The sequence below is a fragment of the Ostrinia furnacalis genome, unplaced genomic scaffold (assembly GCF_004193835.3).
Source record: "Ostrinia furnacalis isolate ACB-3 unplaced genomic scaffold, ASM419383v2 OfSCF0155, whole genome shotgun sequence".
NCBI classification, from domain to species: domain Eukaryota; kingdom Metazoa; phylum Arthropoda; class Insecta; order Lepidoptera; family Crambidae; genus Ostrinia; species Ostrinia furnacalis.
Window position 1 is genome coordinate 311,013 of NW_021130394.1, and position 19,888 is coordinate 330,900.

The 19,888-nt window shown below is 36.3% G+C and overlaps 1 protein-coding gene across 2 annotated transcripts in view; it reads right to left on the minus strand.

Moving 5' to 3' along the window:
- Gyf (GIGYF family protein Gyf) overlaps window positions 1–13,870 on the minus strand; it is a 52,366-nt gene extending 38,496 nt beyond the window's left edge. For both annotated transcript variants that reach the window (XM_028304913.1, XM_028304905.1), the window contains exons 1-2: window positions 13,767–13,870; window positions 6,753–7,088 (exon numbers count right to left, since the gene is read on the minus strand). In XM_028304913.1, coding sequence (XP_028160714.1) covers window positions 6,753–7,027 — 275 coding nt within the window. In that variant the 5' untranslated portion in view covers window positions 7,028–7,088; window positions 13,767–13,870. The remainder of the gene's footprint in view (window positions 1–6,752; window positions 7,089–13,766) is intronic.
- Between the last annotated feature and the right edge of the window lie 6,018 nt (window positions 13,871–19,888).

Consider the following 19,888-nt stretch of genomic DNA (forward strand, 5'->3'; position numbering starts at 1 on the left):
ATAGATATTTGCATGCGGCTGCAAAGATTCCAGGCGCTCGCAACATGCCGCACGCATTATTGTCACGCATAACATATTGCTGGCTGTCGCTCAGAATGCGCCTAGTGACGAGACAATTTACGTGACAATGCCGCGGCACTTATACCATAATTACACAATTATTATGCGTGTAAATAATAATCTATCTGATACTAATATAATAAACATTATAAATGCGAAAGTAACTCTGTCTGTCTGCTGTCACGCTTTCACTGAAATTTGGCATAGAGATAGTTTGTGTCCCGGGAAAGGACATAGGATAGGTTTTATCCCGGTTTTTTAAACAGGGACGCGCGCGATAAGGTTTTTCTGTGACAGACAAAATTACACGCGGGCGAAGCCGCGGGCGGAAAGCTAGTCCATAATATTCGATATTTGCCGACTATACAGGGTGGAAACGATAAGTGATCTCACTCGATTATTTCTAAACTATACAAATATCCAAAAGCTGGTTACTGATCGTGAAAGACCTTCACAGCTCTATCCAACGGTACCAATAATAGGTTACAAAATAAACTGGATCTATCTAATTCAAAGTTTTCAGCTTCCATACATTTAGTACTGCCACAGTCATGGCACTCATGTCTTGATAATATTATAGAAAGTAAAACCTAAAACCAATGTTTTCTATGAATAATTTTAAATAAGAATGCAATTTACGAGTTCATTTTAAGTGTTTATTATTTAATTAAAAAAAATTAACACTTCTAATATTGTGTGGCTGGCATACATTTAGTATGGAGGCTGAAAACATTTAATTTTCGGATAGATCCAGTTAATTCTGTAACCTATTAATGATATCGTTTGAAAGAGTTCGTGAAGCACTTTCAGGATCAGTAACCAGTTTTTCGATATCTTGTAGTTTAGAAATAATCGAGTGAGATCACTTATCGTTTCCACCCTGTATAAAAGGCATGTTTAAGCATGAAAATTGAAAGATTTAACCAAAACCATTTTCTTGGATATCCCACATAATTTTACGTGATAATACCGTGGCATGGTAACTATTACACCATAATTAAACATTATGCGTGTAAATAATAAATCCTTAAGGTCCGAGGTATTTACCGAATATAGAAAAGGCATATTTATGCATGAAAATTTAAATATGTAACCAAACCCAAGAAATCTCATAGGTCTAAAATACCTAACTACTGTAATTACAAGTTAACTGCACTTCGCGCGACTCAAAAATATTACCTTACGAACTTGTCTACATTATCGATCTCTACAAATTACACAAAAAAAAAAAGAAAGACTGATCAAATGCCTAACAAAAATGGGACCTCATTAAGGTATAGAATCGGAAAGACGAAACAAAGATATCAAAACACGAAAAAGCAAAACATTACAATGGATTAATAAATTATTTGACTACCCAGTGAAACATTCACAGCATTACAGGGAATTTGGTTATTTATGCTGGATTGACAATGAAAACCTATGGTTAAGACACAAAAAAGATAAAAAACGGGAAAATCTTACCGGGATACGGAGCGTTTTCACCTGACGCCACATAATTAGCCGAGCGGCAGAGAAGCAAAAGCAAACGCTACGCAATAAGTCTCCGCTGCGATTGCAGCGCCCCTACGCTCGTTCTGCGACTGCGCGGCGCGGTTGCCTAGCAACGCCGAGCGAAAACTGCGCCGTCGTGCTCACTAAAGGAAAACTCCGGTTTGGCGAGAGACGAAAGATTTTTACATCGCGTTCATATTGACCATGATTTACCGAACAATTCAATCCTCGAAATTAGTATGATAATCGAGCAAACCCAAATATTCCGTAGGGATTCCCATAAATCTCGCGAAATTGCAACTTTTTCCATTGTTGCCGTTGTATTGACGAAAGGTATAAGGTTCAGCATACACACATACCTTCTGCTTTCTTCTTTGATGAAAATAACTTCCACAAATAAAAATCTTGGTTAATGTTGTATTATTTTAACTAGTCTAGTAACTGAGTCAAAAGATTGAGAGGATGCTTGACCCCGCTGTTAAACTCGCCCTATCTACAACACAGGTTGACCTACTAAACTAGAAATGAAGCGTAATCTCTTGTAATCTGAACTTTTCGAAACAAAACGGATTGCTCTGTTATTTAATCGAATATTTTGATACTATTTTAAAACAGAAGCAGATTTTCTTTTAGCCATATCAAAAATGATTTAACTTTCATTTAGGTTTTTTACTACTAGTTTTTATACCTATTCAGACAGAATACAATATGAAACATGATATGATGCGGCCCGTCAACGTGAAGCTTGGATAAAAATACATAAAATGTAATAAATTGATTAACTGAAACCAGCCAAGCTAACTTCATTCAGTTCATGATACACATCCCGCTGAACGGTAGACACAAAGCGGAGGTATATTATGAGGGTCCGATCTGATTGGCAAGCCAAGTAGGTACAACTAATACGGAACGCTAAAAACAAGTTTGAATTCGTGAAGTCATCTTATAAAACTGCGACGAATAGCGGTTACTCAATCTGTTTGCGTCTATATTTTTTATTTCTATTGAAACCTAATAATTTCAACACACAGCTTCTATAAAATAACACATTATATTTAGCCCTGAAAATCGAGTTAGTTTTAAATTTTCTGCACCTAATTCAATTTTATTAGCTTTGTTATCAAAAATCGAGTTCGTAAATTAGTGACAATCAACAATAGATCAACATGGAAAGCATTGGGGGAGGCCTATGTTCAGCAGTGGACGTCCTATGGCAGAAATGATGATGATGATGATGAAATTAGAAACGTCAAATTTCTTTGTCTAACAAAATGTGTGGGATAGTCGCGTTTTCACTGCTCATAAAAGTATATCAATTGACTCGTGTGTCAGCCCTATCCTTCCTTTTTTTCAAAAAGCCCTTTTTAATGTTATCTGCGGGGCTAAATTATTTCCCCGTGCTATGTAACCATGGAATTACTACAAATCTTGTAGGTAAATAATACTGAAGAACATAATTCAAGTGTTTCTAATTTACCAGGTGTTCATAGACTCAATTAAATGTGCGGATATTCAATTACTCCTCAATGGACATGTTGCACATGATTGCCATCACTGCATCAATTGCGGCGGATGGAGTTGCACCCGCGATCCGCCACATAATAGTTACGATGTATCTAACAGGAACATCGTTTAGCATCAAATATAATAACCTTGAACACCAATGTAGAAAATCTGACTACAGAATCTGTTACATATTCACTACTTGGTAACAGATAATTATTACAACTGAACATGGATGGGTTAAAATCACGGTTCTAACAACAAAGCTCTTTTCTTTCAAAGGGCATGTGTTTTATAAGGGGTGGCAGCATGGGGTGCCTATACTGCCTGTTAGCACCATTGTTTCAACAAGATAAAAGCCCTTTTCAGGACAACATTATCACAATACGATGGCATAGTTTTAAAATACCAGCAACAATACCCTTAACAATGAAACTTGAACAATAGCTGACGTCCATGTAAACCTACTCAGTAGTGACCTATTTTCAACTTTAGAAAACCTCAGGGTATATTTTCTTATTTCTATAATGTATTTAAGACCAAACGCTTGCAATAACAAAGCACACACCTATCTAAATTATAAACGCGTATAAGCTGTTCAAAATCAAGTTGTTTTATAAAGACTTTATTGACACAGTATACATAATAAACAAAAAAAAACATTTATTTCCAAAAAGACTTGTTTGCAGAGAGACTTCCTGAAAGAAAAACAACACAAAAAAAATAAAAACAATTACTGAGCTACTGAGTTAAGTTTTCAGTTCTTCACACGATTTTCTAGTCCGGCCTCCCAATCTTCTAGCATCTTTGGACTAACTGTAGTATTTGTCATCTTAACAGTCTTGCGGCGGTCCTGTTGATTTGTTCTACTATTTCTCTATAGTCCGGTCGCCGAGCACGTAGAATTTCGTCCAATGACCCCAAGCTACCCATCCTTATCGCTCGCGCGTAATTATGTTGCTGTCGCGCTCGCACACTAACTGCGGCCGCCCGTCGCACAGTCGCTTTAACTAGAATATTTTTTTGAGGATGTCATTCTGACATCTTTGTGATGCTGCTATTGGAGGCACATGCAGATTGCCACAACTCGATTCCGTAGGTCTAGGTACACACTGGTTTCATATCAAGAAACTTGTGTAGATAAGAAGCTTGTCGAGAGACAATTTGGAGTTTCGTCTTCGTTTGAGTATTTGAGGTTTGTCTTATTTCTCTTACTCTGTACATGATTTTTTATGTGAGCTGGCAGTCCATAATCTGATGCAATGAATACGAATACGAATATTCGTATTGGCCGAATAGTAGACATTTACCGAATATTCGTATTCGGTGAAATATTAATTACACTCAATTATCACTGTCTCCGAACACTATAGCCACAACGACACTTCGGGAAAACCCCGGTCAGTATGTAACAAAGTAGTAAGTAAGTTCTCTTCCGGAATTTGATAGACAATAGCAGGTCGATTGTACGAGTAAACGAGTATTATTTTGTTTTATGATAGACTAGCTTTCCGCCCGCGGCTTCGCACGCGTGAAATTTCGTTTGTCACAGATCGTCATAAATTATAGCCTATATGTTATTCTGGATTATGAACAATAATACAGTAAAGTTTCATCAAAATCCGTTCTTTGGTTTTTGAGCCTATTCATTACAAACATACAAAAATAGGTACAAATCATTCCTCTTTATGGGCATTTCTCCACTAAATGGAAAATCGCTGTCCCAAGCTAAATTTATGTAGTAAACCTTAAAATTTCTCAGGTTTTTGTATCAATACCGACATAGAATTAGGTATTCTTAGCATGACATAGCATATTTAGTAATTTAATCATGGAATATTCGAATAAATAACCTCAAACGTCTCAAATCACAGTCCCCTGGTACGTCCCTTTTCCAGAATTACACATATTGTTACAAATGTTTATTATATTGCTGTTGATATTTGAATAAAAAATATCCAAATACATTAACAATAACAGTTAGCATCTTAATACATCACAAACAATGTTTACAATATAATTTTAATCAAAATATCCTTCTGAGAATGCTGTCCTCAAATTATTAAAACATTCCCCTGTTAAAATTTTAAAACCGGTTTAAAGTCATATTTAGTTTTGGCGCAAAGCACTTAGATCGCGAAACGGAACGCAATAGGTGTTAAGGTTGTTCAGTTGTGTAGCTAGTGGGCAGCCGCTATTTTGTTTAATGCTACTACTGNGCCATCGACCAAACTTTGTTTTTTGATTACAAAATAGTGTAATAAACCAAACTTACTATGACATGTATACCTCTAAACTCAGTCTGTCTGAACTGAGTTACGAGCATTAGAAGTTTGATGATTTTCATACTAGATTTGCTTTTTGCGCGCAAAGTTTTGTAAGAAATTGCAACAAAATAGTGAGATTGTATGTGTAAACAAACAATATCATCCATTAAAGGCTCCAGACATCAGTATGGAGCAGAATCAGCGCAATAAAAAAATAGCGCAATATTTTGTTGCAATTTCTTACAAAACTTGCGCACAAAAAGCAAATCTAGTATGAAAATAATCAAACTTCTATTGCTCGTAACTCAGTTCAGACTGTGTTTAGATGTATACATGCCATAGTAAGTTCGGTTTATTACACTATTTTGTAATCAAAAAACAAAGTTTGGTCGTTGGCCGCGCGAAAAAAAAAAGACGCCACTTTCCATACAAAATCTGGCATTGCCATTTATGAGTATTTCATGAGATACATCGAATATAATATTCGTATTCGCCTAATAGTAGATTTAATATTAGTATTCGTAAAAGTAGTATTCCTTGCATCACTAATGTCCAGAATAACCAGATACATTGCGTAAAATATTTATAATATTGATTAAAACATAGATATTGCTTCTGTGAAAAATGTTTGAGGTTGAACGTATTAGTTTTTTTATGTTTCTAATTCATTCACACAAGGTTTTAATATCACATGCATAGGTTTTAGATTATTGATTAATGAATAGGCTCAAAAACTACTGGACCGTTTTTAAAAATTCTTTCACCATTCGAAAGCTACATTATCCACGTGTAACATAACTAGGCTAAATTTTATTTTGGAAAAAAATATGGTTCCGTAAAATATGTAGATAATGTAGTCCACGCGCGCGAAGCCGCGGGCGGAAAGCTAGTAATTTAATAATACAAAAATTATCCATACCATATTACCTTTAAAATGGTACCATTTTTATAAATATTCTATTAGCCATTTAGTTCTTACGATCGCTCGAAACGCATAGGGTGATTCCATACTTTTGTTCGCGAGGCGAGTGTATAGTCTGGTCTGCGAGCACGTAGAATTTTGTCCAATGACCCCAAGCTACCCATCCTTATCGCTCGCACGTAATTATGTTGCTGTCGCGCTCGCACACTCACTGCGGCCGCCCGTCGCACATATTACATATTAAATATTTATTGTAAAGTCACTTTTTGTCAAAAAAATATCATGATCAATTCAATCATTATCTACAATAATAACATAAAATAACAGAATAAACATAAAAAATGAAAGAACTTTCGCTTTGCACTGAATCAGTAAGAGTCCCCCCTACTTTGAGTATGACCCTAAGGTTAACTGGAGGAGAATGCCATATGACATTAAGTTCCCCTTTTGTGCCGATTTATGTGCAAAATGCAAATAAGTTTTAAATAAATAAGAATTCGACTTACCTTAGTTTGGCCAGTAGAATTTTGGGTACTGGATTAGGTGATGGAGTGTTTGAGGGGCTGCCAATGGATCCTGAGGTGGAACTGGATACTGTATTGTCTCCCGACGGACTGGCCGTCGCGAGGCCCGACGTCCCAGGCGTGGGCCCAGTAGTGGAGGTGAGCCCGGTAGTGGAGGTGGGACTGGCTGGCTGGGCTTGGTTCTGATTGTTGGTGCCCGACGTCCCGGGGGCCAAATTGCGAAGCCACTCCGGACCAAACTTAATACGGTCACCCATTATACTGGTTGAGGATCACGAGGAAGATAATTGAAGAAGTATGCTGTGGTAACTGCAACAGCTGTAAGAAAATAAATTAATTTTAAATTACAAGCCAGTGAAATGATTAACCGGGCACTTTACTAAGAACGGCGACAGTCACCACAAGTACTCAAATCATTGAGAAGTTTAAAAAAATACACTTGAAATTACACATTTTACATAAAATAAAATAGAATGCAAAATCAAAATGCTGTCCATCGATAAAATTCAAGTCTAAACAAAAAAATCCACTTTCATATCACATAATGATTTAGAAATAAATTATTTCACAAACTAATAAAGACTTTAAAGTGACACAAATAAAATGAGCTTTCCAATAACAGTATCTTATCAGTCGGTCGGAGCGCTTTAGTTTATGAACGCGTACTACCGATTTTACATATCACAAGCACAGTGGGCGAATCTATTAATAAAGTAATCAATAGCATCTATATTGTTCTAATATTTGGACATTGCCATTCGCTGGAGCAAGACAAAAGTATATAAAAACACCCGTAGTATATGCGCGCTATGCATCCACTGCCATTATTTTCCAACTATTGATCAACTTCTGTCGACGGTGGAAGAGGATTTTATTTATGAGGAGGTTTACTTAGTAATAATTACACGTTGGTAGCAAGGCTTTGATTTCTATTCTGTTATAGATAACGCGTTTTTACTTTTTTTTAAACTAGATTAGGGATGAGAATGAAATTATCTAAATGGTAAACTTAATACACAATATACACTCGCGAGCAAAAGTATGGAATCACTTACATGAAGTTGTTTCCACGCGATCTTGTGTACTAACCAATTTGTTAGTAACAAAAAAGTAGCACCATGTTAAAGATTAAACTTTTAACTTTAAATTGATACCAAATTCATTTAAATCACACCGGTATTTAAAAAGATATCCCGGCTGATGTGAAGAAGTAAGAAAAAAGACATGTACCAACTGTTTGATACGTCGCGAGTTGCGGCCTATTTACCCCCTATAAAAGCACGTGTTTTCGGATTTTTGCGTTCACACGTTGATCCATACACATCTTGGCTTCTTTTGACACTTTACCTGGGATTCTACACCTACAGAAGCAGCACAAATCGTTGCACTGTTGCAAGAAGGGCTCAGCCAGCGGGCTGTCGCACGTCAGCTCCACATAAGCCAGTCCTGAGTTTCGAAAGTTTTAAGACGCTTTTGGGAGACTGGTGGCTTTATCCCGAGACCAAGTTCTGAACAGCGCCGGTGCACATCGCAGAGGGATGACCGTTTTTTCATGTCAACCTCTCTATGAAATCGTCATTTGACTGGCATCGACGTCCAGCAAGAGCTCAGAAATGTTCGTAGGATAGCTGTTAGCGAGTGGACAGTTCGTCTAAGATATGAGCAATTAAATTTGACTCCAAAAAGGCCTGCCACAGGCTGAAAACTGACGGCAGGTCACCGACAAGCACGCTTTCAATCAGCTCGCACTCGGAATGCGAGTAATGGAGGCGAGTTTTGTTTTCTGATGAATGCAGACTGTTTTTGCAGTGCAGCAGTCGAAGAGGTCGGGTCTATAGACGGCCTGGGGAGCGATTTGTGCAGTGCTGGTTCGCTAAAACATTGGCTTATGGGGGTGGCTTGCTCGACTTCCCATCGAGATGTGTAGGAGCAAATTGAAAGCGTGCTTATCGGTGACCTGCCGTCAATTTCAAGCCTCTGGCAGGCCTTTTTGGAGTCAAATTCTATTGTTTATAATATCTTAGACGAACTGTCCACTTGCTAACAGCTATCCTACGAACATTTCTGAGCTCTTGCTGGACGTCGATACCAGGCAAATGACGATTTCGTAGAGAAGTTGACATGAAAAAACGGTTTTCCCTCTGCGATGTGCACCGGCAATGTTCAGAACTTGGTCTCGGGATAAAGCCACAAGTCTCCCGAAAGCGTCTTAAAACTTTCGAAACCCAGGACTGGCTTATGTGGAGCTGACGTGCGACAGCCCGCTGGCTGAGCCCTTCTTGCAATAGTGCAACGATTTGTGCTGCTTCTGAAGGTGTAGAATCCCAGGTAAAGTGTCAAAAGAAGCGGAGATGTGTATGGATCAACGTGTGAAAGCAAAAATCCGAAAACACTTGCTTTTATGGGGGGTAAATAGGCCGCAACTCGCGACGTATCAAACAGTTGATACATGTCTTTTTCCTTACTTCTTCACATCAGCCGGGATATCTTTTTAAATACTGGTGTGATTTAAATGAATTTGGTATCAATTTAAAGTTAAAAGTTTAATCTTTAAAATGGTGCTACTTTTTTTGTTACTAACAAATTGGTTAGTACACAAGATCGCGTGGAAACAACTTCATGTAAGTGATTCCATACTTTTGCTCGCAAGTGTAGTTATGAATATGATATTTTTCAGGTTTGAAACAATAAAGCACAGCTAATTTAATTAGTCTCAAAAATATAGACTCAACTCCTTAGGATTATTTAGTTAATTTTTATAAGAACATATTATTAAAATGATTGAATCTGCACAAAATGTATTTATAAATCAAAGCTTTAGATTTAAATATTTATGGCACCACCCAAAATAATGCTTCATTACTTTTTTAATTACTCAGATCAAAGCGCGATTAAACATTATTTTTATGCAACTAAATACAATAAAACGCATTTTCCTTAAAAAAATTAACTATCAATTATTGAAATAAAGAAAATATCATCTATGTAGATATTGTGTCCTCAAAGGAGGTGAGTCCATCTTATTTCATCTATCCTGATAAATAAATCAATACATTTAAATTCGCATGCATCTGAAAACAAAATATATAATTTTCGCTATGCTAAAGAAACAAATAAACAAGAAAAAATAAAGAAGTAACTCGCACATAAATAATGAAATAAAGTTTATTTTCTTCTCTACCCCTACCCACTGTTTAAAAGGAAAATTATTTGATTGAAATTAAAGGCTTCGTAGCTACTTTTTGTCCTAATAAGAGTTCCTTTTTTTTGTTTTATTAATAAGTATTTCTGATAGAGAAACTTAAGTTATTGTGTTAGTAATAATAAAATGTTTACGATTAAACTTATTAAGTTTTTTATTTATTTCTACTTTAATGCCAAAATTTTAACATTAGGCGAACTTAATTCCATAAGGCATTCTCATCAAAGTTGAGCTTAGGTGTCACTTCACATTTTATACGAAAACAATACAGTGCAAATTATACATAATTCCATGCTAGTCATAATTCAACAAACCTTTGTGTCTTACCCCCATATTCATCTTACTAATATTATAAATGCGAAAGTTTGTATGGATGTCTGGATGTTAACATGTTTTAATGTTTGTTCAGTATTATTCTTTACGCGCTCGCGGCTTCACCCGCGTGAAATTTAGTTTGTCACAGATCATTATAAATTGTAGCCTATATGTTATGCTGGGTTATAAACAATAATACTGTAAAGTTTCATCTAAATCCATTTAGTAGTTTTTGCGTGAAAGAGTAACAAACATCCAGACATACAAACTTTCGCATTTATAATATAACCCAGAAAAACTAATAGACTATAATTTATGACGATCTTCTGTGACAAACAAATTTCACGCGGGAGAAGACGCGGGCAAAAGCTAGTAAAAAAATAAAAACATTTATTAAACCTACTTTAGTTAGGAAAGGTTTGTTGACTCAGGACTAACATGAAATTATGTATAATAAGCACTGTATTGTGCGTTAGTAGAAAGTTTGAAAAGGATCAATTATAAAAATGAAGGACTCGATTATTATTCGTTTTGAAATTTAAAATTATACTAAAGTACCTAGGTAGGTACCTATGTTAGTATTAAAATTACAGAGTAAAGAACTGACACAATCATCAAATACAAAAATGGTTGTGTAAACCAAAATAAATAAACTAAATATGGACTGTTGTATTGGTTCTATGGCACGGTTATGACAAACCCTTACCATTTCAGATGTTTACGGTGAATAATTACAGAATTACTGTTTGTGGTATGTACTGTAATTCACAAGTCTAGATGGACAGAATACATTTATTACATTCTTCTAGTACCTAGTCGAATATAAACATAATCTACTTGTTAGACTATGTTACCTGCAAGTGCCTCTAACATCATAATTCAGAGAGTGCAAAACTACACCCTGAAACAAATATCGAATGCACCATGGTTTATAAGAACAACAGAGCTGCAAGAGTTATTGAACGTGCCTATGTTCACCAAGAGATAGACACCCATGGAAACAGCTACAAGCTAAGACCGTCAAAGCACCCGAACCAGTTGGCAGGGCAGCTCACTATCCCAGAAACCATACGGCGGCTTAAGAAGCGGTGGGATATCTTCGACAATTAGTCTGAAAATAAACCTGAGATTAAGAAAAATAAAAGGCCTGTTTCCGCTGGGAGCAGTGCTCTAAATGACGAAAAGAATCCACCCCATCTGCTTATAGTTTTTAAGGACTGATCGCATGATAAAACCACAAAACAAAAAAAAAAAGATTATGTATTATACTGAAGTATAATCTAACAAATAAGGGGTTTACCAGAATCAATTATGCTTTTTTTTGCTACCAGTGATCTCAGGCTTCAATGTCACAGGGACTTGTATATGTGACGGAAAAAAAAATAATCGTATTTCTCCACCTTTAAATTTACCCAATTTATTTACCCAACTGCAATGATTGTTAAAGGTAAACATTTTTATACATATAAATGTTTGGATAACCTCCAAAGCAATTCAGTTGGAAACAATCCATTTTATTTTATAGTTATTTTGAACAAAATGAGATCTCGGGCTCTGTTGTTGGTTAGATCCCTTAAAACTTCTAAATATAAAAAACCATTGACCCACATTCAGAAATATGTGATGGAATGATTGATCCGATTTATTCCTGAGGTATCAATGACTATATGGTAATCTACAACCATAGTTCTTTATGAACTCACCACCAAATAGAGCCTTCAGAAAACTTCAATATACGGAAAGAATAAGAATAATGTGAACAATTTCAAACCATTTTCTCATTGGTTTTGTAGAAACGTAAAGAGCGAATGCACAATAGAAGCAAAATATAAGAAAATATTTCAGCAAGTAAATATTAATGAATAGAATTATTTTACTTTGGCTGAATTTTTCTTTAAAGGTATATCTTGAGAAGATTGTTTTTTTGCAAATGAATCCAATCTAAGAATCTTAATATACTGTTACTTGTAAAACCTGTATACCCTTATCAATACACATTTCAGTCTTCGTCCCACCAAATCACCAACGGGAAAATGAACATAAAATATAACGTGTGTATGGATTGAGATGTGGATAATGTTAAAAATAAATTGAAGTAATAGAGAAAATTGAAACAAACTACAAAAATTGTGCACCATTTTGGAATCTTGGTTAGTTGCACGAACTTTATAAAAAACTTGCCGCAGAAGTGTTCATACTTTTTTTACAAAACAATGAGTCAAAGTGGAGTGAAAGTAAAAATTTCCAAAATTTTAACGAAATAACATATTTTGATGAATTTTTGTATAAAAACTGCAAGCATTCCCGGGGTTTTAGGAGTTGTAATGGACAGCAGTACTACTTAGGTTGCCGATACAAATAAAAAAACAGAAATATTTGAAAAATTATGGTTGTAGTAAATTTTGAAGTCAATTTTCGAAGAATTTCATAATTTATTGTACAACTTAAAAAATTGTTAAGATAGATTTTTTTTTAATTTTTCCTAAAGTAGTCATGGCTATGTCCGTCCTATGGCACTTATTGTTGAATTTTGGGACATTGTATAATAGGTTTTCTAAAAGAGGAAAGGTAAACAATCTATACTGTGACCCATTTTAATAAAAAATAATTAAAACCCTGATAATGAATTAGTCTCTCTGACCGATAATCATGGTCAGAACCAAAAGCATTGCCACCAACAAACCCAACCAGTAAAACAGAACCCCAAAAACTTTAATATAGTCCTAGAGGTATCGGACTATCTCAGAGCCTGCAAATAAATTACTTAAATAACTAGACACAAGTGAAGTGTAAAAACACTACTGTAGTCTAAAAAACTGAGAAAGGTTTAAAATCATTGTAAGCTAAAAAGGATTTTTCAAATTATTTCACTCTTGTGCAATAAGTTTCAAAGTAGAAAATTAAACCAAATCAGTGCAATAAAAACCACATATTTAATTATTCATTAAATTATTTAACGAAAGTTATGGATTGAACTGAGAAAAAACAAACTTACCCTCGTAAAAGTACAAAGAAAACAATGAACCCATCCAACTCTATGTCAAAAAATAAGTTCGCCCGCGCATTCATTTGAATAACAATACTGTTATGAGTTTTTTTAGTAGATAAACTCCTATCAAGCATAAAAATATTCCCGATATTTTAATAATACCTATTTTATTATTTAAAGGGGGTAGGTAAACATACGTGGCCTTTATCAGTTGATTGACTATGATAGCCAAATTAAGCAAAGGCACAAATTCCGATTAATGAATTTGTTTGAATCTGATGACATAGCACACACTTTATCAAGGCACCTCGTGTACAGTACAGTGTGACTCCAATACACTATTCCAAGAGTCAAGGTGGCACTGACTATGAACTAGGATAACTTAACTCCACAAAAATATTATCTAATACCACTCGTTTTTCACCACAATTACGCAACGAATAATATCAATATTCATTTCCAATAAAGAAGAATAAAATCCGGGTCTTACCTGGCTTTGATGATTCAATATCCGCAGACACTGCACGCACGGCACGGCACGACGCAAGGCGACAAAGCAATATGGCCGAAGAAAACCGAAATAATGAACCAAAGAGATTTTTTTTTTTTATTTGATACCTTTGGCAGGAAAAGGCAAAAACATAGATACACCATACAGGCTACAATACATCCTAGGAACCAAAGAGAAGTGAACGAGGCGCGTTCGATGTCAAAAAGAATTATGCAATTTTTAACCAAGCTTATAATGATCATTTTTTTGTGAGATAAATACAAACTAAGATTGGGTCGTGAAAAATTTGTGCGTAGATTTCTTTGATAATTATCAAAAACCAGTGGGTCTAAACAAAGTGCACTTTAAAATCGCAAACAGTCGAAAGATTATTCGAAAGACCTTTTTTTGTATGGAGTTTTACAAGGGATGGAAAATAGATATGGATAGTAAATAGGAAAATCTAGAATCTCATGGCAAACAAAACAAAATTATTGGAAAAGTGTGTTTTGCACGTGTCGCTGGTTCCGATTTTTGCGATGGTGGCGCCCCCCTGCCAATGAGTTTGTTGGGAGTGATAGTCAGTGTTGCCACCTTGATGGTTTTACCAACAGAAATGGCGCTTTTTCAAGGCTCTTGGTGGTATGTTTTCATTGCCTAGAGTTTTAACTATTTCTGGTGGTTTTTAGCGGTTTTAAAGAATAGTTTTTTAGCAGTTTTTCAATAATCAATATGGATTTTAACGTTATTTCAGTATTTCAGTATGGAATGGAACACATTTTTGAGAGAGAAACCCTCCAATGTTCCGGAATTTATAGTATTCTATGCATAAAAAATTGTTTGTAATTTTCTCCCATGAAAGTCGTTCGTATTTTGTATTTTATACGTTTATTTATGAGTTAGATACCGAGGTATGTATTATTACTAAATAGATGCCTACTTAGGCGAACAATTCATTATTTCTGGTTATTCTTAATTAATTAATTAGGTAACTCGTCAAATCATGCACTATCTAACACGCCTTAAAAATTAAGTTAGCACACACACACCAAAGTAGAGCTGCTAAGAAAAATTACTCAGGGGAAAAAACTACTTTTAGAAGTTTTTTTTATTTTTTTATTTCGTTACTCATAAGTACTTATAATAATTCGTGTTTACCTATTTAGAAACGTTTGTCGGGAAACGGGACTATTCCCCCCTCTCGTTCCCACCACTGCAACTCCTGTGTAGCCAGGATCTACAGCTNAATAACTTAAATCCTCGTAATTTTGCGAGAAACGGGTCAAGCCCCAAAGGACATCATTCTTTTTGGGCCTTTTTTGAAAGTGCCGGCCAACAAAAAATTATGGTACGTATTGTCTGGAGCTGATGACGAAGTGGCGGAGATGGTGAGGATGGCGGAGGCTGATGTCGAAGATGGTGGTGATGGAAGGTCACGTTCCAATCACGTCGGGGTCACCAATGTGGGATATGATGCTCAACCACAATAAGGAAGCTAGATGTTAGTGCTTCCTTCCGAGCGGGTGTTGTGCTCGGGGACCAAGGTCCAATTTATACCATCTTGGTTTGTCTATATATACTTTGGCAGGATCTAAAACTCCGTCACCGCGATGCAGGTTTGTATGAGCGGCGGAGTGTGCCATAGTGTAGTCGTAACAGCGCCATCTGTTGGTAGACTAGTTTGTAGTGGCGAGTAGATGTCGCCACAAGTTAATATGGCACAAAAGTTGTAGGACCACTCAGAACAAAGTCATACAAGTTCGATGATTCATCATTTTCATACATTTATTGACTTTTAAAGTGTTGGCAAACTTGAAAATAATTACATATATGTTTTGTTAGAAACTCATGATCCAAAACAATTATCAACCGACCGCTCTAAGTTAGCGATCAAATGACGCGATGACGAAACGAAAAAGATACATCCGTGGCCCGCGCTAGCAGTGTCGCTGTGGCCGGGAAGAAACGAGCAAACATGCCNTGGTTCAGAATCAGAATCAGAATCATCATTTATTTGCTATAAATGTGGTACAGGAGATGGATACAGTTAATGGTTAGGTCTCACAATTAGTCATTTCTGACATGCAAATATTAAATTATCATCGTTCGTCATCGTCATTGTTCGTAAAAACCGGGTCGCGGCAGGCAAATAATAAAATTAGTCTTATGTCTTCTCCCTTATTAACTTCGATGGATAAATAGCTAAACCTCCTTGCGCGTAACTGACGTTTGTTGGAAAACCGATTTTTTCAGGCCATCGGATTTTAATTTCAAAAGTCATTGACCAATCCCAGTTCATTTAATAACTATTATGACGTTTTCTATTGGCCAAAAGATTTAACTCTCTAAAAATCCGCGTGCAACCATATCCTGCTTAAATATTGTGCACTTTATTCAGCACAGATTAAACAAGCTAAATGACAAATAGAATAGATTGAAATGACAGATTGCACTTGAATTACCCTACTGTATTGTCTCTAACCATCCAGTTTAAGTTTAACTCTTTCCACGAAAGCAAGAATAAACTGAAAAACGTTCGAGTTATCAGATTATAAGCGATCCGCTTTCCAGTAGGGGAAGTGGAATCTTAACTTCGAACTCCTCCTATGTTCTTCTGATTAATTTCGTTGCGGGTCCAATGACAGTTTAACTTTTCCCCGGGACAAACTTGACCTTCACTGGTTGGGTTTTTATTGACGGTCAAGCTACTCAGATCCTGAGATCCTGGCTACACAGAAGTTGCAGCGATGGGAACGAGAGGTGGGAATAGTCCCGTTTTATGATAAGCGACCACCACCATCAAATGCGCACAACATATCACCATCAGAAACGCCAGAATTTCAGTGACCATTTTTAATGTTTTTTTGAAGGGACGCGCGCTGGTAGCTTGAAGAGCTTTTCCAGCTTCACCGGGCAGAGTGGCAAGTACAGAAGGTACTCTAGCCGTTTGGAGATCGTCGGTGCGCGTGCCGACGAGGCTCGTCCGCGTCGGTCGCACCATTTTTAATTATGATTCCTTGGATATTGATGAGGGTAACTCAATTTTATAGCCAGCCAGAACTAAACTGAAAAGATCGTCGGAACTTTACCAATAAATCTTAACGGAAGCAATTTAATCTAATGACTATAACTTGATAGTTTAGCCTCGCCTTTACGTCGGCTTCTCCTGGAAATCTCAGTTACATGTAACACTAGCTGCTTGCCTAACGATGGTTCCGTTAATGCTTTTCGGAGCAATTTGTGCATACTAGAATAATATGGAGTTATGAATAATTTTAACATGAATTTTTAGATATTTTGAAGACGAAGACGTACACCTATGAATTTTGAAGAAATAAGGAGTTTCTTGAATGTAATAAATTAAAATAGAAAAAAATACGTTACAGTGGTATCGAAGTTGGACAGAAGAAATTACATAAACTACTGCATAAAAACAATATAAAAAGTCAAAACAATTTCATTCAAATGAAATTCAATCTCTATCATAGCTTGTCTTAGTCTAAATATAGAAATTCAACCAAACTTTTGTTTTGTTTTGAACCAAAATTTGTTTTAAGTTTAACTTGAAAAATATCTTAAAGCACATGAGCGTCGGTCTACGGACCTAAGGCATCATTCCAGCAAACTATATCTATACTAACATTAAAAATCTGAAGAGTTTGTTTGTTTGAACGCGCTAATCTCAAGAACAACTGGACTGATTTTTAAAAAATTTTCACCGTTGGATATGTACGGGGTCCCTGAGTGCTAGGCACGTAATGTACCACGGGCAAAGCCGGGGCGGACCACTATTATTAAATAGTGACACGCCCCGATTTCACACGGGTGCGACTTTATCTATTACAAAAAAACCGCATCAAAATCCGTTGCTTAGTTTTAATCTAAGCATACATAGGGACAGACAGCCGAAAGCGTCTTGGTTTTATACTATGTAGCGATAGTGACTACTATACCTACTATTATTTATTTAAAAAAAAAACAGCTATTTCTCAAAGCAGCACAAAGGCACATCAGTAGCAATCAAGTGCGGCCCTCGACGCGTACGATCCGTTCCACTTGGGGTAATCCTCTTAGGATGCAGCCTCATCCCACATCCCTCTACACGGATAGTTGAAAGCTTTTACTTTAGCAACCTGTTACTTCAAATAAAAATATTAGACGCCATATTTTGGGATAATTCTGATAATATTGGCTTTTATAACCGGTTGACAGCCTAGCCAGGGATACCAAAATGATAATAATAAACTGCAACTTTATATTTTTTTACGAAACGCGTTATTTATCCCAACTAATATTATAAATGCGAAAGTAACTCTGTCTGTCTGTCTGTCTGTTACGCTTTCCCGCTTAAACCTCGCAACCGATTTTGATGAAATTTGGCATAGAGATAGTTTGAGTCCCGGGAAAGAACATAGGATAGTTTTTATCCCGGTTTTTGAAACAGGGACGCGCGCGATAAAGTTTTTCTGTGACAGACAAAATTCCACGCGGGCGAAGCCGCGGGCGGAAAGCTAGTGTGTTATAAATTATAAATCAGTGATTTTAGATTTTGAAGTTTGTAAGTTATTTCCGATAATTTTCATTACGAATTTATTTAACTATGTATTTCTAGATGGGTACAATTTTATGAATATGTGTTTTAGTACATATTCGTAAATATCCATTTTTAGCTAACTAGTTAAATACCCGTAGACATCAAAACCCATAACAACTGTTAGCTATAGTGCGATTGTCTTGACGGACAGCAAAAAGTCGTAACTTTTATACATTTCCTTTGGGAAAGCAGTAATGCGTGAGCTACTTCCTTATATCAAATATCATAACATGCCACTTTTGTACTCATCAGTCTTCATCCCAAACAGTTTTGTCGGTTGTGTGACTACATTACATTTTGGGTATTTAGAACAATAAAAACCACCTATACATACATAATAATATATAGCCACGATAGCCGAACGGTGAAGAGGTCGGAGTGGCCGACGCGAGATCCGAGGAACGCGGGTTCGAATCCCACCGCCACTCGACTATTGTGGTGAGTCCACTCGTAACACAAGCTTATTTAGCTTAACACGAGGGGCTAACGGGACTATTAGTAATTTGTGCAATACAAATTGCTAATAATCTTTAAAAATAAACATTTTGTAAGAGTAGGGGCACACCGTTGATTTTTAGTTGGCCGATAGTTGTGCCCGATTTCAAATTGTATGAAAAATCGGCCAAATCGAATCGGCGTAGTGTGCGCACTCCCATACATGCCCATACTGATCAACTGACCGACTAAACTATCGGCCGACGAAAAATCAACGGTGTGCGCCTACTCTTAGGTGTCGCGTGGTGGTTTTCCACACAGTACTTGTACATTTGTATTCATGAAAGTTTTCTATGTAAAGGTATTAATAAAAAGTTTGTGCTTATTAAAGGTCTACCGTTTAACTCAGTTAGTACCCTAGTTATGACAGCGGTACAGGAAAGATGACATTGACATTATTATGACGTGACAGGGTATACAAATCTGAAGTCTCGCTGACGTTTGGCAGTCACAAAATCACCTTCCCGCTACTCTACCTCAGGCACTGATTGAGTTAAGTGTTAGAACTATAGATAGCGAGTTATTATTTTATTATTAAATAAATAATAATTATCCAGTAATCTTTAAAGTACTTCACTACATACTATAAAACAAAGTCACTTTCCGCTGTCTGTCCCTATGTACTTATTCTTATGCCTGTTTTCACCATCAATCTCTAATTTTTAAGTGACCCCTGTGATGAAAACAAAATGCCTGTTATAATATGTTACCATAGAGGTCACTTAAAAAATAGGGATTGATGGTGAAAACGAGCACTAGATCTTTAAAACTACGCAATGGATTTTCATGCGGGTTTTTTTATAGAGTGATTCAAGAGGAAGGTTTATATGTATACTTAGCACCCGTGAGAAGCCGGGGCGGGTCACTAGCAATATACTAAAAGGACAAGAAATAGCTGTAGTGTGAGCACAAATGCCTACATCAGGTGCAACGTGCTTCAATCGCTAATCCTCTTAGAATGCAGCGCTGGATCGTCTTAGAATGCAGCGCTGGATCGTCTTATGCCACTACTAGGTATAAGCTTTCACAAGGG